General features: G+C 41.8%; 1 protein-coding gene across 2 annotated transcripts in view; it reads right to left on the bottom strand.

Moving 5' to 3' along the window:
• Positions 1–18608: 18608 nt before the first annotated feature.
• Positions 18609–23038, bottom strand: part of HKDC1 (hexokinase domain containing 1) — a 38925-nt gene continuing 34495 nt past the window's right edge. For both annotated transcript variants that reach the window (XM_067552654.1, XM_067552653.1), the window contains one exon: positions 18609–22408. In XM_067552654.1, the coding sequence (XP_067408755.1) occupies positions 22264–22408 (145 nt within the window). In that variant the 3' untranslated portion in view covers positions 18609–22263. The remainder of the gene's footprint in view (positions 22409–23038) is intronic.

Raw genomic sequence — 23038 nt, 5'->3', positions numbered from 1 at the left:
GGGACCATTGTGATCATCTAGTCTGACTTCCTGTAGAACACAGGCCAGAGAACTTCCCCAAAGGAATTCCTAGAGCAGAACTTTTAGAAAAACATCCAATCTTGATTTAAAAATGGTCAGTGATAGACAACCCGTGGTAAATTGTTTCAATGGTTAATTACTCTCACTGCTAAAAATGTATACCTTATTTCTAGTCTGAATTTGTCTAGCTTCAACTTCCAGCCATTGGATTGTGTTACACCTTTCTCTGCTAGACTGAAGAGCCCATTATTAAATATTTGTTCCCCATGTAGATACTTATAGATTGTAATCAAGTCACCCCACCTTGACCTTATCTGTTAAGCAAAATAGATTGCGCTCCTTGAGTTTATCACTATAAGGCATGTTTTCTAATCCTTTCATTATTCTCATGGCTCTTCTCTGAACCCTCTTGAATTTATCAACATCCTTCTTGAATTGTGGGCACCAGAACTGGACACAGTATTCCAACAGCAATCACACCAATGCAAAATACAGAGGTAAAATTACCTTTCTACTCCTACTCAAGATTTCCTGTTTATGTATCCTAGGATCATATTAGTTGTTCTGGCCACAGCATCAAAATGGGATCTCTCATTCAGCTGATTTTCCATCACAATCCCCATGTCTTTTTCAGAGTCATTGCTTCCTAGGATAGAGGGTTAGGCCCCTAACTCTCCCCAGGAATTGTACAGGAAGCCTAAATGTTACATGTTGCAACACTGAGCATTGCACATCTAAATCTTTTTGTGGATCTAGGTTTAAAAGACCTGCAACACCTGTCTCACTTCTCCAAGCCTTCACATTCTGCTTAGAAAGGGGGGAAAATGGAACTCTTTGAAACAAACTGTGTGCAACTATTACAGCTTCCATACTGTACAGCAAAGGTATTCTATATGGATTCACTGAGGTGGGTACTAATCGTTCTGAAGGGCTCAATGGTAGCCCCAGGCCAACGCTCAAATGTCCAACAGTTTTTGTGCTGGCTGTTTTTACAAAAAGCCTACCATCTTTAGATTAAGTCAAGAAAGTCAGTTCATTTAAGACACTACTAAGTGTCACAGATCTGATACATTATACGTTTTCCAGACGTGAACAATTTCACTCTTTGTGCACAAGTCTCCCCTGCTGGCCAAGTGTAAAACAGCATCAGAGAATCATTTGTCAACTTTCTACAGAAAGAAAAAAACTATTGCAGAGCAGCTTGATGTAGCCGAGGCGAGGAAGGAATTAAATTAACCTTGTTTTTCAGCGGAAATAGCCTTAAGTAACATATCCACACTCATGAGCAGTCCTTTTTAATAGCATTGTGTATACTGCAAAATATACAGGTTGTGCACAAGTAGTGAGCTCATAAAATATTTTAAATCAATTGTACACTAGAAAGAATTAGATGGGATATGTAAGGTGACTCCTGGGTCAGCATTACTGATATAGTGACACTGGAGCAAAGTATGCAGCAAAACTGATAATTAGGTTAAAATTAAATCACAACAAGCCTCGCATATCTAAAATTTTCTGTTAATCCAGAAATGAGTGCAGTTGTTTGGTCTCTTCCTAGTCTGCATAAATAAGACATAATGCTCTAACACTGTTAAGCCAACACCTTTCTCCAGAACTATGTTCACTAGGCGTATATGTATATTTAAAAGGAACATTGAACTTGAAAGATTGGTATGTGCTTTTTTTTGTCTGTACCAGGCCATCACTGACCAGATTCCCTGATGCATCCAATTTACACTGGACACAGCAGATCAGGGCACTGTCAGGGATCTAGTTATGGTTCGCTGATTCTCTGCTTGGCCGCAGCCCTATGTGCAGCGTTAGAGCAGCTCCTATACTCTGAAGAGACCATCTGCCAGGTAGGGATAGCCAGAGTAAATCACTTTCTGGCCATGCACATCCCCTATGCTGTAGGTTGCCATGAGGGCAGTGTAGGAGCCATCTGTGTCAGCTGGGGATGACGACCCATTCCCTTGCCCTCCCAAGCCCCCATGCAAAGGGACCAAAGTGGGAGGGAAAATCTGCCCCCCCCATATCTTACATGTAAGTCAAAGACCATACCATTCCTTTGACCAGCACTCCATCCATTCATGTTCATGTCTCACAAAGAGGTCAGTTTGCAAAAGTGAACAGCAGTGATAGTTTTTATTAAAGGTGCATGTACATCAATAAAATGAAAGGTGCCATTTGGTCTAGGGCCAGCCCTGTGTGCATCTGTGCTTTAGTAATTCTGTCTGAGGCCAGGTATTTTATGCATCTTGGAACGCATGTTTTCCTAAAGCACAGCACAACAGCTGAAATGATGAAAATATTTGAGATACTTAACTTTAATATACTGGCAAACTGGCTGCACACACTCATAAACTTGTGCAGTACTATTAAATATATTTAATCTGAATTTGCAACTCTAAAAATAATTATCTGAATATCTTTTTGATTAGTAATTCTGATTAGTGAGGCTGAAGTGAAGTCTGATCTACAATATCCTAACATGACCCATTAAATGGAAATTAGTAAATATTTCATTTGTTCTATTTTTGTTTTGTAGAAATTGTCAGTCACTTCTTTTATCCTGTTGTCATCTTTTAACTTGATAAAAATTTTATACAAAGGAAACATTTTCAACATTTTCACAATCAGCATGTTTTCAATCAAATTTCTTGGTCAGTAATTCGAGTTGTAGAAAACACAGAATAAAGCAGTACAGTGTACTTTAAAATAAATCATAATCCACTATTCTGAATGTGCGAGTCCTTAAATTGGGACATGCAAGTAAGTGGCTAAGGGTGCAATTCAGCAAAGCACTTAAGCATGTGCTTAACTTTTGATACATTCTAAAAGACAAGCCCATTCCTAAAGTGCTTTGCTGAATCAGGGTCTATCCTTGGAAAATGCAATTTCATATTTAATATTAATGACTATGCACACCCAGGCTCACCCTGTTATATCTGCACTCATCTAAGGGCAATAGTTTGCACCTGTAAGTGTCACTTGTACTAAATACCTTCTGAATAGTCTAGACTCTGTGGGAATGCCCTGCTGTTCTCCTTCATTACCAAAATAAATAAATTAAAAACCCAAACAAAATAATTTGTGCCCCAGAATCCGTGAAAAAATTAATACCCAGGGCTCATGGACAAGCATGGTCTCTGGAGACAAAAGCACGAAGGCTTCTACAGGCAGCCCAGTTACTGTTGCAATTGCGGTCTTCAATTATGAAGCATGCACGTATACACGCATACCAATCTCATTCATGCAATAGAAGATCAATCCTGCAAAGTGGTAAGCACCTTCAACTCCCACTAGCTTAAATGGGAATTGAGGGATCAGGAAATAACTGAAGGAGACTACCTAGGTCTTGTGACTGCTTTAGGCTCGTGATCTGGAGCACTTCTTTTTGGTCAACACAATGGTGAAGCAGAGCTATCTCCCAAGTTTGTCTCTATATCTAGAGACAGGCAGTTTAGAAATGATGTTTGAAAGCTGGCTGTGACAGAATATACCCCACACCTGTGTTCACACCCTATACGCTATTGTAATTATTTTTGTACAAGGCATATCATTTGAAAAGTCAATTTGGAGGGCAGTATTGTCCTGATAAAATATGTGGCAACAATACATATAAAATTATAATATTTCCCTGTATGATGTTATTAACATATGTTCCAAACCCTATAGCCCTGCCCAAAGTGAGGTTAGCAAATAGGTCCATCTTAAACAAAGGAATGTGTGCTCTGCTTAATTTGCATTTAAACAGTGAACAGAGTCACCAAGCAGGAAGAGAAACAAAGTAAGCTCAGACAGGTGAGAAAAAGCCAGCAGGAAACATGCATCCACATAGACTCTGTCTCCCAATGCCCAGCTGGAAATCTTTTTCAGAGGAGGACTGAAACTATAAACAGGAGGGGCAAACACCCCAAAGCACCTCCTTCCCTCTCCAGGCCCATCGCATTCACTGCACTGCACTCTAGGGAGTGGTCCTGACCTACAGGATTTGGTCAGTAAGATCGCTGAAATTATGTGGTGAGAAATTTTGCTTGAATCTAATATAGTTTATTCAATTAGGTATTAGTAAACATCTTATCTTTATTTTTCTTGTAACCATTTCTGATTTTATGCCTCATTCTTTGTACACACCAGCTCTATCTTTTTGTAGTTAATAAACTTGTTTTGTTGTTTTATCTAACCCAGTATGTTTAAATTGAAATGTCTGGATAACTATTTGAGACAATAAGATGGCATATTATTTCCTTTAAGGAATAATGGACTTAAAATATTTTGTACTGTCCAGAAGAGGGCTGGGCAGTACAGGACATACCTTTCTGGGAGGGGAAATCTGGGACTGGAGGTATGTTGGGGATATTGAAAGGCACCCAGCTGCAGGGCAGGGATGACACAGCTGCTCATTAGTATGTATTGTACCCTGGTATAATTCTACTTAATGTTGACAATTTCAAATACCCATTTGTGCCAGAATAAGTGTGACGTAACTCCCAAATAGAGTTGGCATTTGATTTTCTTTATTAGTAAAGCTTAAAAGTCTAAAAGAGAAAAAACATTCATATTTTAAATGCAATTATTTTTCTGTTTCACAGTTTTAGACAAAGTACTACAGAGGGATGAAACTATTCCAAATCAAGGAAGTTTTTCTTCTTTTATGTTACTATAATCATCATCTTGCTTCCTCTTTACTCAAAGAAATTGAAACCTTCAACCTGTACAATGTACTTTACCACCTTGTATCTTTTTAGAATATTAGTCACTTACTTTGCATTCTGAGGAACAGCAATAGTAAAATTCATCTAAGGCATTAAGTTCTTCCTCTGTGGCCATAGCTGGAGCACCTCTTGTGAGGTCACATTATTATAAGTGGCTGTGAAAAAGAAAGTAGGTAGCAATATAGATTTTCATCACTTCCCCTTACCCCAAAATGCACATATATTCCTTTCCTATTAAAAACACACACGTTAGAAAACAGTAATACAAATTAAAACACAGGCAGAGGCCTTATGATCCAAATAGACATTAACTGGTCACAATGATGCATTCCAGAATCTAAACAAGTCAAACCAATCAATTTACATGTTTTGGCTTTTGCCTTCTTCTGAGGAAGTTTACCCAAACAGCTATTCCAAAATAGCTAATTCAGTAAATTAGCAAGTGTAAACAAGCCCTGAGGACAAGAGAGATGCCTCACTGGATAAGACACTTATGGAATTAATTTCTCCTATATTATTGCAATGGGTGGTGTTAAATCTTATTAAAACCAGTAGGTGTAACAGCCATCCTTGACTTGAGATAAAGGTAAGGTCCTTTATGGAACCAGATAGGTGAAACAATAGCAGCCTCCACCCAGAACACAAGTAAATGCAAGGCACATGTGGGAGGCAGGATTTGCCCTAAGCTGTCTTTCTTGTCAGGCTCTTTTCTTTTGCTTCAGCCCTCCCCCACCATTCCAAGTTATTTCATAGAAACCAAGGCACCATGTACTAGCAACCTCACAATGCAACACACAGTTAACTAACAATGTAATTTCTTCTTACAATATTTTCCTAATTCCTTAATTTACAGACTTCTGTCTTAGGTCTGGCCTACGCTACAGACTTTTGTTGACCAAAATCAGCTTTTTGTGCCAAAACAGTGGTGATGTACACACCGCAGTCCCCCGCCAACCCAACTCTCTTGATTTAGTGACAAAATAAAACCACCTCTACGAAAGGTGTTGAGCTTTTTGTACCAAAGCATCAGTGTAGACGCCGCGCTTGGTTATGTTGCCAAAATGGCTTCCAGGAAATGTCCCACAATGCCCATCTTGATCCCTCTGGCCATCAGTTTGAATTCCGCTGCCCTCCAGCCATCCCCTTTAAAGTCCTGGGAATTTTTGAAATTCCACTTCCTGTTTGGTCGGCATGGAGAGCTCATGTCTCATCTTCCCAGCTGACGATGGCAGCTCCACACACCAATGCTCTCCTGCTTGGAGCATACCGGAGCTTCTGGATCTCATCCTCATTGGGGAAAGGAGGCTGTGCAGTCCCAGCTCCGCTCCAGCTGAAGGAACTTTGATACGTACAGTCAAATTTTTCATTTAATGGCTAAGAAGGGCTATAAATGGGACACATTTCAGTGCTGTGCGAAAATCCAGGAGCTGCAGCAGGGTACCAAAAGGCTAAGGAGTCAAATGGTCATTCTGCTGCAGAGCCAAAGGCCTGTCGCTTCTACAAAGAGCTGGAAGCCATCCTCAGTGGTGACCCCACCTTCACAGCCAAGAGATCCATGGATACCTCTGTGGGCCCAGAGGCAGCGGACACCAGACTCAAACCCAATGAAGAGGAGTCGAGTTGAAGGATAATGTGGAGCAGGTGAGCTGACGTGGGGAGTCAGGACCTCTTCTCTACCCAGGAGGCTTTGAGCCAGTCCTAGCTCTCCAGCATTGGCATACAGGAGAGGAGAGTTCGGGTAAGTGATTTTTTTGAGTTGATGCTGCTTAGATATATGAGGTACAGCTGTCCTTTTCTTTGTTGCATTATACAGCTGGTTGAATGGCTAGAAATGCACAAGAGTAGCTGTGTTTGCATGTGCTTCCCATTCCCCTGTTCAGCTAGGCAGTGCAATGGAAAAGTGTGTTAATGCAGAGAGATCTACAGAGAGATCTCTAGGAAACTTTCCTGGAGGTAGTTGCCAATCCTCTACTGGAGATTCCTCAGCACAGCTGCTTTGTTTCTTCCCCTGTTGTAGGAATCTTTCCCGCAACCATAAGCAATCACTTGTGTAGGGACCAAAGCAGCACACAGGCGAGCAGCATAGGGACCCAGTTTGAAGCTGCTTGCATGGAGGAGATGCACCCTAGCATCCCTGCTTACTCTCAGGAGTGAGGTATCGGCTTATGTATCCCCCAGCCTGTGGACAATGGTGGCACAATATGAATTTTTGTCCCTATCTACCTGAATTAATACCCCAAACAATCACCCAGAGCCTTTTCCCCAGCTTGACTGCCCTCTCTCCCCAGCACAACTCACCATGCCCCGATTGATCATCGAGCTGTGCACTTGGCAGGGGACAGTGAGAAAGAGGTGTATTTTACAGTAATAATCAATGCTGTTATTGCACTTACAATCATGCTTCTGTTCATTGTTTATTGTGCTTCTACAGATGTGCCCTTCAGGGAAAACCCCCCACACCTGCCAAGCACCTGTGGCTGATAAGGAAATGATCATGGAGAAGCAAAGAGAAGATGTTCCAAGAACTCCTCCAGTCCTCTGCGGCGGAGGAAAAAGAAAAAAGGGCATGGATACACCATGTGTCCAAAAAATCAGAAAATTGATAGGCAGAAGAGGAGGGAAAACCAGGAGCGAGTGATAGCAGGTCACAAGCGCATGATAAAAGCCATGGAGGAGCAAATGGAGCTGCTAAAGTCACTTATAATGCAGCAGACTGAATTCATGTGTGCTCTCTCCCCCCGACCCTACACCCACTACAGAACTGCTTTCCATGCCTCCCTGACCTCCACCCACACATTCCTACCAAATTCCTGGTCCATCTTGGTATCCCATTCACTCCACCCCTTCAGACAGTTTCCAAAACAATAGCTGGACTTACACCCAGCTGTCATAGCTCACACTGCCCCTCACTGCTTTCTCCCCACCAGCCCAGCTTTTCGTGTTTGTTGTGAATAATTATTATTTAATAAAGACTTATTCTGTGAAGAATAAATAATCTTTATTTGTCTCTTGTCTTGGGGTTACAGTTCACTGATACACAGTGCAAGCTGGATAGCAGTCATAGCGTGTCACAGCACTATTTACAAAGACACTTTATTGTTGCTCATTGTCACAATAGCTCCTCAAGGCCTCCCTGATTCGAATGGCCGCCCCGTTGTGCCCTTCTAACATCTCTGACATCTGGTTGTTCATAGTCAGTTTAAAGGCAATTCACCTCTGTGCTCCTCCTAGGGGAAACTTTTCATCCTTAGCTTCACAAATATTATAGAGCACACAGCAGACAGCTGTAACCATGGGAATATTTTCCTCATTTAGGTCTAACCTGCCATAAAGGCATCACCAGCGAGCTTTTAATCTGCCAAACGCACATTCAATGGTCATTCAGCACCTGCTCAACCCATTAATGAAGCATTCCTTGCCGCTATCTAGGTTGTCCATATAAGGCTTCATGAGCCCTGGCAGTAAGGGGTAGGTTGCATCTCCCATGGTCACAATGAGCATTTCAACATCCCCCATTGGAATCTTTTGGACAGGAAAGAAAGTCCCTGCTTGCAGCGTTCTGTACAGGCCAGTGTTGCTGAAGATGCATGCGTCATGCACCTTTCCTGACCAGCCCAGGTTGATGTCAGTGAAATGCCCACAGTGATCCATAAGCACCTGCAGCAACATAGAGAAGTACTCCTTCCTATTGATGTACTTCATTGCAAGATGGTCCAGAACCAAAATTGAGCTATGCCATCTATTGCCCTGCCCCAGTTAGGGAATCTCATCGCTGTGAAGACATCCACTATGTCACACACATTTCCAAGACACTCAGTCTTTTGTAGCAAAATGTGATTAATGGTCCTGCACACTTGCGATAACACAGCTCCACTAGTGGATTTCCTGACTCCAAACTGATTAGCGACTGACCAGAAGCAGCCTAGAGTTGCCAGCTTCCACTCGGTGATCACCACTCACTTCTCCACTGAGAGGGCAGCTCTCATTCTGGTGTCCTTGTGCTGCAGGGCAGGGATGAGCTCGGCACAGAGTTCCATGAAGGTGGCTTTGTGAATCTGAAAGTTCTGCAGCCACTGCTTATCATCCCAGACCTGCATAATGATGCCATCCCACCACTCAGTGTTTGTTTCATGCCCCTCAAAGTGGCAGTGCACCGTGTGCAGATTCTCCATGAATGAAAACAGTAATCCCGCATATGTTTGTTTGCATGGCACACAGCAGGTCAGGATGAATTAATCTTAATCCATCTGCCCCTTTTGAGTCCATCCATCATCTCCATCCAAGATCTTTACCACTAAGACCCTCTCAACTCAGGAGCCCCCCTCTGGAATCAGGCTGCTTGCCATCACCTGGGGAAGCGTTCCCTCTTTGACCTTTGTGGGGGTGCTGAGTCCAAATCATAAATCACTTTTGGGGATTGTATTTTCCATCCTTGCTTTCTTCCTAGAGAATTTTTTTTTATATATAGTTTGAGGGGTAAAAATCCTTTTCCCAGTGCAGAGAACTCACATGCTTCAGTTTCACAGGCAGGAATGAGGCCTAAGATTGACCAACCAAACCTTACCTCTGTATCTTTGCATGAATCCATAATGATTGCGGCTTGTTTCTCCCTATATCCAAGTTCTGCTCTGTTCAGGGGAAATGGAGGTCATCAGGAATCCAGTTATGGCTCCCTGAATTAGCTCCAGTCCAGCCTTGGAATTAGTTAGAGCAGCCAAGGAACTGCTCTAACTTACACCACTGATGTAAAGTCCTTAAGGGTTCCCTAAAGAACCTACACCAGTGGAGAATCAGCATAACAGAGTTCCGTGCCACCACACCCCTCCTGCTCCCAACTACACCCCATCCAGTAGGTGAGAGAAGCAAGGGCTGATGAACTCCAAAAGTTGTAGGTATATAATGGAGTTTTTAATCTTGTGTACAGTTTCTAAATCAGGAGTCGGCAACCAGTGGCATGCAAGATGATTTTGAGCAGCACACATTGTGGTGCTGGGCCCACGTCACATGGGGTGGGGTAGTGGTGGGGCTGGGAGAGGGGAGCGGCCGCCACGCAGCGCTGCTTGTGGCCAGGAGTGGCTCCTGTCTGGCACTCAGCCCATGCCACATGGAAGAGGGGCGGGGGAGAAGGAGTGGGGCTGGGAGAGGGGAGTGGCCGCCATGCAGTGCTGATTGAAGCCAGGAGTGGCTCCTGTCCAGGGCACTGGGCCCACAGCACTTGGGAGAGGGGCCGGGGGAAGACTTGGCATGCCACCTCCCAAAGGTTGTTGACCCCTGTTCTAAATGAATTCAGTGTTTCACAATAAATTCAGCTCGTGACAAGTCAAGGCCTGTTCACAACACCTGAACCTGCAGGTTCGTACAGAAACATTGCCTAGTCCAGTTTTCCTTCTCAGGTATTTAACTTTAAAAAATTACCGTGTCAGACTCAAATGAGTTTTGTTTTGTTTTGTTTCATTCTCAAAAAAATTTAGAGAAAGTCTTCGCAGGGAAAAGCCCTATAGCGATGCTGTATCTGATTTTTGTCATGTGTGTGACCCATTACTCAGAGTTCTCAGATCAACTGGAGATTTGCCATACTGTAATAAATAGACACAGTAGTTTTCATATTGGATGCGGAGATTGTCAAGCCACTTTGCTGCAGCCTCATCAGTGAAGTGCAGAGTCTTCAGACCACCATCACATCTGGTCAGAGGGCAGGTGTCAGTGATGTGTGATATTGTCTGTCTTTGGCCACACTTGCATGTGGAATCCTCTCGCTGGCACCAGGTGTGATGGCTGACTGCACATTGACCATGGCCCGTTCGAAAGTTGGTTCAGAAGGGCCCATGAGTGCATGGCAAATCAAAGCTGGGTGCACGCATGGTCGGGGCAGTTATAAGAGACAGTTGCAGCTGCAGACCATTCTTCTTGCCCCATCAATGTCACAGAGAACTCTGGCAGGGCAAGTAGATCCACAATGGGTGCCTGGACAACAAGCGTCATCTGGGGTACTCTGTGTATAGTGGTAGGCTCAGGTATACCCTGATTTTATCAAGCATTCTGCCTGTAGCGTCCTCCCGACGAATGTGTGAAGGAGAGAGAGCCACGGTACTAGTGTGGGTCAAATCGTCCCAGTTACAATGCACACAGTTGAGTGTAGTTGTGTATCAACCAACTTGACATGAGATGAATGGAGCCAGACGACGTTCAGTATTCTACTGCAAAGTAATAGAGGGCTAAACCAGATGACTGAAGAGTTGGTACATTAGTGAGAGTTAATGGAGAGAAAATGGAGGCTTATGCTTCAATTCAGCATGATGTCAATTCAGCATAAATGTCATATTAACATTTATGCCTAAATCGATGTGCTTTAATTCACATAATGCATGATCAAACAACGAATCAGGAGATATAAACTTATATCTGGACTTACAGTCACTCTATCAAGGTTTTTACACTGAACTCATTACCAAATTATTTATTTTCCAGGCAATAGTTGGACATTGAAAAGGTGTATGCAGAGTTTAAAGCAGCACTCGACTGAATTCACTGGCAGGACATTCATGCTGCATTTAAAGTGGTTTTGGTCCTATTCATAATAGGTGAAGGTCAAAAGATTCAAAGTCCAGGTTCAATTAAATCCTCAAAAGTTTGGGTGCTTATCTGAACCCTTTGGGTCTGCAAATTTCAGAAGTAAGTCGTACAAGAATAGGCTTTTATTTCTCTCACTCCTCTTCCTCCTATGAGGTTTCTGGTATTTCCAGCCCAAACAGAGTCAGGAAGAGCCTTGTGTTTAGTATTTTCACGCTTTTGGTGCCAGCCAGATCCTCGGCATACAAAAATGAAATAGAATGGGAGAGAAATTTTTTTTTGAATCCCAGAATCTGGGTGGGCGAAAGGGTTCTTATTTTATCTAAACTGATTTGTTTGTCTCTGCCACCAGTCCTGCAGCCTGGGAGCAAAGGGCCACAATGCAGCTACAACAGGGGAAGGGAAACTGGGCAATAAAAAGAAGAAACAACCAGGAGAAAATCTCTTAAGGAATCTGACTTTGGAGAAAAAATGAAAAGCCTGTGCCAGAAAAGGGAAAGGTGAGATCCACAAGACCATATTCTTCTCAGGATTGACTCGATTCAAAATCTATATTTGTTTTTTGGGAGGTTTTTTTATGCTACCTTGTTTAATAATAATGTCAGTATCTACACTGTGGAATTAAACATCTCAGTAAAGTTAATGGCTGAGGTGCTCCTATTAGTTGGAGATAATCCTGTTCTGCAGAAAGAGTAATAGGGCAACATGTGCAGCGGTAACGTGGCCAAAGCTGAAATGAGTAAAAGCTCTTACCTTTTGGGCTTGACTATGTTAACCACCACTGAGTTGGTGATCCACTTAAAGCATCTTTGTCCCCCAACATGGTTAAAACATAGTTCTGCCTTGAAGTGGGCCAGGTACAGAAGCTAACAGTTTAACCATAGTCCTTAGCTATGCCTCAGCCTTGGACAGAGCAGAGCTACAGCACAGTTTGGGAACACAGTTAAACATAATTAGATGTAGTCTACAGTATAAGATGGAACCATGTTTTAACAATGTTGGGGAAGAACCACTGTTCCCTAAAAGACCTGGCTTTTTAAAGCCAGAAGACCCTTAAAGTTGTGATATCACTCAGCATCAATATCAATCTCTTACCATTGCTGTTTTTAAAATAAACATATATAAAGTGATATATACATACTAAGATAAAGATAATCAAATCTCAGACTTCAGAGTATTGGCTGATCACCCCAAGAGTCAGGAAAGATCCCCTTCCCCCGTGTACAGCAATGTAATTTAGCAGTTTTACAAATGCTCTTTCAAGTAAGGATGGCCAGCACCAAAAAATCCAGGTACATTATGTGGGATTTTTGCCTCCTCTGAAAATGGATCCCTGACTCACGGAATCTTTGATCTAATCTGTGTAGTAAACCCTCCTGTTATTTTCTGAACAAATTCCTGCTTGTGGGTGGAAACTCTCATCTTGGTCTGGAAATGCCAATTTCACACTCCCTTGATTTTACCTGGGGGACACGTCTGAGATTTGTAAAAGATACAAAAGCATAGGCCACTGGCAGAAACAGGAAACTAGCCTCATTTAATTAGCGAGAGATTTCTGCATACTCAAGTTTATCATTCAATTGAAGGAAGACAAGAGTTCAGTTTTTGGGATGCCCTGCTTGTATCCAGAATATTTGAACACATGCACACTTCAAACCATCCCTAAATACCAGTTTTAACTACCAATACCATTTAGTTCCATCCTCCAGTGTACTGTAAAATAATCCCATGAACAAAATAATAAAGGAACCCAGATACCTACTTTAGTACACATTTAAACTGACAGGTGTTGTCCTGAAATCTCTTCAGCAAAGACATCCTCAGGAACATCCTATCTTGATATATATGTGACAGCGACGTCAAACTGAATGCTGAAAGCCAGGGCTTCGTCTAAAAGAATGCTAACATTAAATATTTCCCCCGTTTCTTTACACTCAAAGTTTCTCCCTGTCAGCTTTCTGATGTTTGTCAGAAGAGTCCACGCTTGACTGGGCAGCATATTGAGCTATTAAATCTTTCACATTTCTCTATCGGCAGCAAGCCATAGTTAAAAAGCTAAGCATCTGTTGGGCAAAAATGCTACTTACTGCTTATTCCTGCTGTAGTTTGTTGAATTAAAAGTTCTTTGTTTGAAAGCTGTAAACAAATTCTTTTTAATCTTTCAATAAAAAATGTGAATTATGTTCTCCAACAATGTAACTTCATTGTGATGAATGAAGGCATTGCTATTGCTCTAATCATGATAACATATCAGCTGGTTTTAGAGTCAATTCCTTTTTGTGTAAAATGTAATGACCATGCAATTATTTAAATTTCAGACTAACAGACTGGGCTTTAGAGATACAATGCTGCTCCCTTGCCCTGAAAACATGAACTTGAAAGCAAAAGAAATGTTTCTAGACCACAGTTTCTGAACACATAACAAAACACCTTTAAAATTCAGTCGGCACAAACAGATTCATACCTGCACTAAGCACAGATGCTGCATTTAAAAGTGGAGGAGCAAAAGCCAAAACTTTACTGTATTCCTCAGTTTGTGACTACAGTACAACACAGGAAACCTTCTCAGGCCCATAACTTGAACGTGGCCACATTATAAACTCACTTTTCTCTCCCATTTGAGTTTTAGCTTCCTAAGATCTTTTTGGTTTAAGTTAGTTTCCTGCAGCACATACACCCATCAGACATTATTTAAACAATTTATTTCTCATGCCACTATTTATCCTATTCATTTTCCAGAATCAGCTACAGTTCTAAAACCACCATCCTTAACCATCCTCACTGAAATTTCCATGAGGCATCTATTGAGACAGGACCTTCCTTATTTACCTTCTTTTCTTCATAAATCCTATTAAGCTTTCCAAAGTTTTTTCTGTGAGGTCATCTCACTTTTTCCCTGGTTCGCTCCCCCTCCCTTGATCAAATTGTCAATCATGTGATTTATAATTAACCACTTAGATGCCAAGCACTATAACTTTCATTCATACCATACGTTATGTGACCATAGCCGTAATGCGGTGACCTTGATCTATCCAAGATACTACAGACAGAGCTGGGAATAGCATCCTAAATTCCTGACAACTAGAGCTTTGCATTAGCCATGCTTCTACCCTGCCTTATTTTGTTTTCAGTGTTTTCTCCCCTGCCTTTCTCTCTCCCCTTCACCTCCTCCCCATCACCCTCTCTCACTCATTGGTTCTTTCTCCCCCACATTGTCTGTCTGCTCCTTCCTACCATGACCCCCCTCTGGGGAGGTTGAAATATGTGGTGGCAGCAGATACCCCTGGAGGCAAGCAAGTGAAAAAGCCTGACTGAGCCAAGCCAGTGTGAACCACCTCCGCCTCTCTATTTCATGGCCCTTCCCTCTGTTGTACTCTCAGAGTCTGCATGAGAGCAGTGAGGAGACGAAGGGAAGGAGGTGGCAAACTTTGGCTACCTGTTCAACAACCCTAATTAGTCTCTAGCTAGCAGCTGAGCATAGGAACTGCCGTGGAAACCATTCTCACTCCTCACAGCTCTGCTGGTAAGTAATGATGTGGGCTGGGATGAAAGGCAGAGCAAAGGCAGCGTGAGTAGGCAACAGTCACACTAGCTGAGAGATTCCTGACAGGTATTCACGGTCCAGATGCTGATGCCAGTGCGCTGATTTATGCTCAGCCACAAAGGACCTGGAGCCTTGGGGCCTGACATGCTGCCATTAAGCAGCGAGGAGAAGGTGACTTCCTTCCGCATGCCTGCAGAGTGATCACTAAACCTGGGCTGAATCAAACTTGATTTTTGGGACCTGAAACATTATTTTTGTCACTTGAGTTTGGCATTATTGCAGACTGCACTTCACGGCTGGAGGCAGGCTTAGCGCAGAGTCAGTACAAACATTGGTGGGCAGCGAGCTTACACAGTGCACATCCAAAGTGGGGAGACTTTGTGGACCTGCTTCCCCACTACCTTGCATCTTCTGTGGTCCTTGTCACCTACGCAGATTGCATGTAAAATGCAAACAGATGAGAATGCTCTATTCACTTACACCAGTAGTAGCATTTCATACTCAGTTTGCACAGGTGTCAATGACCACACAAGCTGCAAGACAGTGGAGTCTCTGGCCCTCAAGGAGAACTACTCTTTTCATCTTCTTATCTAGAGGAGAACCCAGCAGGCGCTAACCAATGGTAGGAGAATGTGCACAAGGGAAAGGACAGAGTACAGGGACAGTGGAGCAGCAGCAACCTCCCCCATCCCTTCCAATAAACAAGTCATTTACACCCTTGACCATAGCTGTTGTATTTCATAGTTTTTAATTTAGCTCTCTCTTATTTTGCCTCTCTTTCTCTGTTCCTTTTATGCAAAGGGCTCAGTTCTCTACCCTTTTGCACCAGTGTAGCCCCACTGACTTCAGTTGTTATACCTGAGGTACAGTAGTATAATGGAGAAGGAAATCAGTCCCTAAAGTTACAATTCTCCCTGCTCAGCTCCTGCTTCTTTCCAACACAGCATCCATCCTCCTCTGTAAAAAGGTTTTTATTGCTTAGTGGATGTAAAATCCTTGTTCAATCAGTTTCTTTCTAATTCAAGGTTGGGCTTTCAAAGATATGAAGTTTCTATTCTTTTTAAATTCATAACCAGGCACGAAAGAACAAGATTGAAAGTACAATAGTCAGTGTTTTTTTACATTCTTGTCTCCTTTTATTTTCCACTGCACTGAGATGCAGAAAAAATGGCAGGAAAATGTCTCTAGAATTCCAGGTCTCCATGTATTTGTGTAGGAAATCTAATCAGAAGTCTTTCTGCTTAGGCATTTACACTACATTCATTGCTGCGGTATTTGACTGTCCGCTCTTTTCTAGATTAAACTATAAATTCCCCATATCTTTCTAATTTTTTGACTGAATAATTGTGCTCCTACTAGCTCTGTAATCTATTTGTTGCACATTTTAGTATCTGTGTATTTCCTAGGCCCTGGTCTACACTTACCGGGCGATTCGGCGGCAGGCGATGGGAGTTACGCAAGCTACGTAGAGTAGCTTATGTAGCTCCCGTTGACTGCTGTGCTTCCCTTCCACGCGGCGTCTTCACTGCACTGCAGCAACAGGACCCACGTTCCCCTTGACACAGCGCTACGCCATTTGAGGGGGGTGGTTTAACTGCATCGAACTCTGGATCGACTGAGCGGGTCTTCACTGACCTCTCAGTCGATCCAGATAGGTCGATCTGATGGTGGCGACTTTGCCACCATCAGTGTAGACATACCCTGAGACAGTGTAGTCTAATCACAAGCTGTGGTGGTGATGAGACAGAAAATGAAGAGAAAAGGAGGGACTCCAGAAAAACACATTAACACATTATTATACAGTGGGCTCAAACTCTGGCAGCATTTCTCTCTCACATATTGACACTACCCACAAGCACCCTTCAGCCCATTTTAGAAGCTTTAAAAAGCCTCATTTCTGTTTAAAAAGTCTATTTAAGCAATCACTACAGGATTTATAAACAAAAAGACAATAGGACATTTAAAGCAAAAATTAGGCTTTTAAAGTATCAAATGGATGCAGGATTGATTCCGTTAATTCAAATGGTGGCGTTTCTACATCTTTGCTTTAAAACCCGTTTTGTCCTTTAGGGCTTATCCCATTTTCCTCTGGAGTTGTAGAAAATCCATACCTTTGCTGGAGTACCTTATTGTTCTGCAGTTGTTTTATTAAAGGTATGTGACAGTTCATGAAACATAAGTGGCTCAGTGAGCTGGTTTTGTGCTGCATGCTGCAGACAGCATGTGCCAAGCTCTCATTGTTCTGCCACAGCTTTGGCCTGCAGAAGTGGGGTTGGGTTCCACCACAGCATGAATCGCAAAAATTCAAGCTGAAAATGTGAGATATGATCTTAAAGGCAATACTCAAGATTAAAGCCGCATCTAAACAGAAAGAGTCCCATATCTATGTCCATCACTAAAATTTAGACTGTTGATTTTTTTTTAAATTGAATATGCTTTTCCCCATTTATGGTGCTTGTTTACATTTTACATGGCATTCACCATAGTCAATTTCACGTCTCTCCAATTATCTGAAGTATTTCTAAGATACCCACCATCATGGCACCAAGGACAGAAAGATACCTAAGGCCTGTGTTACAGTGCACACTCACCACCAGAGCACCCCCTTCTGTCCTGTCAGAATGCAATAGTGCAGGCCCTCGTCCTCTCTGTGGCCCTTCGTGTCATGGTTCCGCAACAGTCAGCCACTGCCCAGCCCTCCAGCCAGGTCAGCGTTCAGCCCCAGACCCCTTCTGGGGTTAACAGAAAACAAAGTGAACCTCAGCTCGACAAAGCCACCTGGGCAATACAGTTTATAACATGCAAACTAGTCCTTCCTAAGGACCCACAGCCAGTGTTTTCAAGAGTAGGCCCCTGACCACTCAGGTTACTTGGATTGGGGCACGGGGAGCCTTCTTTCCCTGTCCTGGCTTCACCTGCAATTGGCCCCTAGTAAAAGTAGCCAGCTCTTTTTGTCTGGTCAGCTGGACTCTGACTGGCCACCCCCTGCTCCTGGTCCTTCTAGGTGTCAGAGGACCATCTCTCACTTGTTCTGCCTCCATCTGATCATAGGAGCCTCTCTAAGCATCCCCTGGCGGTCTGAACTTGCTGTTTTCTTCCCTTCCATCAGGACATCTTCATAGAGAGGAGGGCACCAAGCAACAGGGCCTCCAGTAGGGGGCAGCAAATGCCTGGTACAGCAAGTCATACACCACCTCCTGTGGGTCTGATCTCCTTCTTTTCTAATGTCTCCCCCTTCCCAGAAAAAGAAATTTGCATTTCCATGCTGTGTCCCTGGCAGGTGTTGTACTTGGAACATGTAGGACTGTAGAACCAGATACCACCTTTTGATGTATGGATGTGTGTCTTTCATCACCTGTATCCTTTTTAAGGGGCATGTGCATTGCCAAGCAGAACAGGGCTCCTAGGAGGTAATAGCATAGTGCCACCACAGCTCACCTTTTAGTCCGGCACTCACTCTCTGCGGTGGAGTAGTGGTCTCCTGTTGTTTGAGGTCAGAAGAAGTCATTACGATCATCTTGTCTCCTGCATAATACATGTAATAGAACCTTATCCAGTAAGTTCTGCATCAAGCCTACAATTTAGATCTGTCAGCTCTCCTGTCTCCAGGAGAAAAAAAAAAAACCTGGCAATTTCAGAAAGTATACAAACTACAACAATCAGAGGGAAGACACTGAAAAAAGGAAGCAAAAACACCACAAAGATATGGAAGGAAAAAACCAGAATGAAGGAAGAACAAAACACAGATACCACTTCGAAGTAACTCACTTTATTGAAATTCTGCTGCAAAAGTTTATATACTAATTACATACATATTTAATCTGCATATTTTTTCAGTGTACATGTGCTGGATAACAGACATTCATCTGAAGTTTTCTTATTTTAAAATCCCAGCTAGAGCAAAAGAAAGTGTTGCTGTGTGTGATGTGTAAAGGATTTTAGTTCCCCTATGTAATATACGTACATAGGAGATTGCAAGTTTGCAACATTCCTTTCTCATTTTATGTTGGCAGTATCAGAAACATTGTACCATATTGTTAGTTGGTTATAGAAGAAATTATCTTATTTTAGAGTAAGCTGAAAGTAACAAAGTGCACAGATCTTAAAAGATGTAATTAACAGTCTCTTTAGGAAATCAATGTGGGGTACCACATCTCACCTTTCCATAGCCAAATGGCTACCAATCCTCATCTCTTTAGCGAGAGAGACTACGTCAGAACCTTGTTTATTATTTCCCTACCCACTTTCAGAAATCAGCAGTCTCCACTGCATCTATGACATCTCATTGTTCTGCTGATGTTTTATCATATCCATGTGGGCACTGTTTGGATTCACGGTGTTCCTGCTGCTTAAAAGAAGGTTAGAATATATGTGAACTAGAACAATGTCCTTGGCATTTTGAGATTGCTTTAGACAATGATTTCCATTTACTGTCTGAGCAGCATTTTATGATCACGTGATCACATTCTGCAACACCTACAGTGAGGAAAAGAGAAGCCAGAAAAACTGTATATTGTTGACCTAGCAAATTACAGGAAAAATACACTGCAGCTGAGGTGCACACTAACTCAGCTCCAGATTTGTAAGGCCTCATCCACACACAATAAAAGAGTGAAATAGGACACTCCTAATCTAAAATAAGAATATCCACATAAAGGTTTGCACCATTTAACTAAACTAATTTTGTTAAATTGGGACTCAAACTGAGAGTAGACCAACCCTTAGGCTCCTGCTTCCCAACAAAATAACATGCCCTTGCCAGTATACAGGTCTCTAACAACATCTTTAAGGAATTGAAGAGACTGAAGGTTTTTTTTTAATAAATGAATATTAAATATGGCTCATTCAACAGGAAAATCCTATATATTTTAATAGAAATCAAATCAATAGTTATATAAAAATAAAATAGTGGCTCTATAAAAGTTATTCTTTAAACCTCTAGAATGTATCGTTTACCACTAGACCATGCTCTCTCCCCTTTCTGAGGAGAATACAATAAATTCCCCTTCTCCACGGGAGCCAAGACCCATGTCCATCCTGTGGGAGCCAGTTTCTTTTCTACTGAGTCCCGCAGCTGCATTCAGATTCCTCTGCACTTCGAGGTTTCCCCAGAACTGATATCCTAGAACACTTCTCACAAGAGCATTCTTCACTCTGGGATGTGAATACGAGTTTAAGCCCCTGTTTGTAGGGTAGCTTGGCAGGATTCAGTAGAGGAGCAATCAGATCCCAGCATTGTCAGGTCAACATGGCAATTCTTTCCCTAAAGGCCACAGTCACTTTAGTTCCTCTAGTCCTGGGGTGAACGGGAAGTTAGATTTGGCCATTTCTATTTTCCCCACTTATTCCCTTCTTGTTTTTAAATATTCACGCTAACATTGCAGTCTGACAATTGCTGGTATTCCTACACAAAACTAATCCACATCCAATATTCATCCTCTGTCATGGATAGCTAGGATACTTTTGAGTCAGCTGATGTTGTAGGATTGCTATTGAAGTTAAAATTAGCTATGCAGGCATCATGTAATTATTCCTGTAGCAAACTTTGAATGTAAATAAAAAAAGATTTGATGAAGGTGATGAGATCTCTAACATCCTACTTTTTTCAGTGGGGAGTGCTATACAGTATGTTTGATTTAGTACCTACAACTCTGAAAGAAGAAATCCAGTCACTCTATCTAATATGTTTCTAAGATGCTCATCACCACACAATCTGCTCATTGCTTTGGCAAAGCTGGTTCCAGATAGTTCCTGCTTATTTTACTTAGTAAAAGTTATTTTTTCTGATTTCATGGGAAAATCTGATCAAGTGGTATTGTTAAATCTGAAGAAATGTATAATGCAAATAAATGTAAAATTAAAACATGTATGTAAAATGTAAAACATGCATGCAATGCATACACTTCCGTTTGTACTATGAATAGTCTGTTCTTAAATATGAAATATGCATTTACCGTCTTCAGCTAGCCCAGAAACAAAAATGATATATTAGTGCTTTAGCAAGTGAAAATCATTTTCAGCTTCATTAATTGTTTTATTTTTTCATGCATTCTGTAATTTCAATATATTCACAGTGAAAGATACTATTGATTAGCTTTTAAAAAATAAAAAAATATAAAGGGAATGTATCTTAAAATATTTGATTCATTGTTGCTAGGTTTAAATTTTCAGTCTCATTTCAGTTTTTATGTTATTGTTAACATGAAGCCAACTATTTAACAAAGTGCACAATAGTTATGGACACATCCAAACCCATATAATACATCTGCCACAGGCATCAGCACAAGCACTGTGTCCTGCTGTGCTCCCAGCACAAGTACATAGGAATATATGTGAATGGAGGATTAAAAGGGTATGGAAGCAGCAACAAAACATGCTGCTTCCACAAGGGTTAATTTAGCATGGTTGGAGACAAGCGGATCAGCAGCCAGGAGACTAAGAAAGATGGAAAGAAAAACATTTCCACAAGATGGAAATAATCTGACTCTTAAAATTTGAATGGGGAGGAGAGCACAGAAGGAAAACAAGGAAGAAAAGAACTGGAGAAATTAATGTGGCCTCATTCTAGAAAATATTCTTGGGGCACCCAGTCCTGTTCTGCAGAGAAACCCAGCAGGCAAGTGTTAGGAATCAGCCAACCCAGCTAAAGACAAACCTGGCAGCTTTCCCCCTCCCCGCCCCCACACACACATTCTTTATCCTTCTGCCAAGCATTAGCGATGTCTGTCATCCCCAGAATACATCCATCCTTACTAAGGTTTTTATTCACTCAAATGCATTAAAATATATTTTGAAATTAATATTCCTTTTGAGGAATCTTATTTTTGTACAACCAAGATACTACATTTGTTACTAATACATGTTTCATTGAACATGATACTTCATTGGACGAAGTTAATTAATTTATTCCAATGTATACATCTATTTTAAAAAACAACAAAATGAACAAGTATACCCACTAGAGATGTACAGTACCAGTATCTCGATACCCACTGAGCCAGTCCAAGCTATGGCTATAAAAACCTGAAACCCTGGAAAACTGGGTGACAAACTCACATGATAACAGTAGTGGGGCAGAGATCAATTAAGCACTTCAAAAACTGATTTTTGAAAAAAAATTCCATTTATGTGACCTGCTGTATCACATACGTATGGCATTAGGTCATATCGCAGCAATGAGTCTATTGTTGTATCCAGAACATAGTGTTAACTAGCAACAGGACACCCCAACCCCCACCCAAGTTATGGTGGGTCAAAGATTTGACTTGTTCTATGTTAGTGGCGGTCCTAGTCTATTCGCTATCTAATAGTGGGTATTTCTTGTTGGTCTCCACCCAAGTTATTTTGTGTAGTCATTGAGCAAATCTCTGATGCACTTGTATAGCTGTACTTAAATATTTATCTTTGTTTTTAATTTTCTCCAACATTATGCAATCGTTTTGCCACAGCAGTAATTAGGGCGGCTCCCTTTCCACTTCCATCTTCAGATAGCATGAAAGTCACATCACACTGAGGTGCCAGTTCTTTCACCGTTTCCTGTAAAATCCTAGAAAAACTGAAAGTAAAAAAAATGTTTTACAATGTGTGGCATGATCATTTTTACTTGTTTATAAATTATTTAACTCACCACCTCATTTAATTTAGTGTATTCTGAAATGTTTAGTTGCTGATTTTATGCTAATGATTACCATACACGATTACCATATACGAGATTCTGAGTGTATCCATTTTGTTCACATCCTTTCTTCACTAACCCAGACAATAAAGGTTTGTTTCACCTAAAGCCAGAGGCTAAACAAACAAGACAGCCCAATCAATATCTTCCATTGGTTCTGCCCCTCCCCCTTTAGTATGTTCTACTTCCTACAACAGGAAACAGAAACAAGTTCTTACATCCTGTGCGATGGTGAGAGAAGAGAATCCATTTCCTCAGAGGGGACCATATCTCAATGATGGTTCTCTTTCCAACCCATGGCAGCAACCAACGCTGAGTTCCAGATTCCTTTCATATTAGGAAGCACTGAGGACTCCTGTGGAGCTATTAGTCTAGCCAGCTCTTTGCCATCTCACCCATTTTAATTTATAGGAATTTCTCTTTGCCTGTTCCAACTCGTGCAGAGTGAATGTGGAGGTTCAGTGGTGAACATTAGATGCTCATTAGGCCAGTTTACAGAAAAGATTGTTC

This window comes from Emydura macquarii, unplaced genomic scaffold, assembly GCF_026122565.2.
Source record: "Emydura macquarii macquarii isolate MOO-44397 ecotype Brisbane River unplaced genomic scaffold, CSIRO-AGI_Emac_v2 contig_1390, whole genome shotgun sequence".
Lineage (NCBI taxonomy): Eukaryota > Metazoa > Chordata > Testudines > Chelidae > Emydura > Emydura macquarii.
The sequence above is the reverse complement of the archived record's forward strand: the minus strand, read 5'-3'. Positions and strand labels throughout refer to the sequence as shown.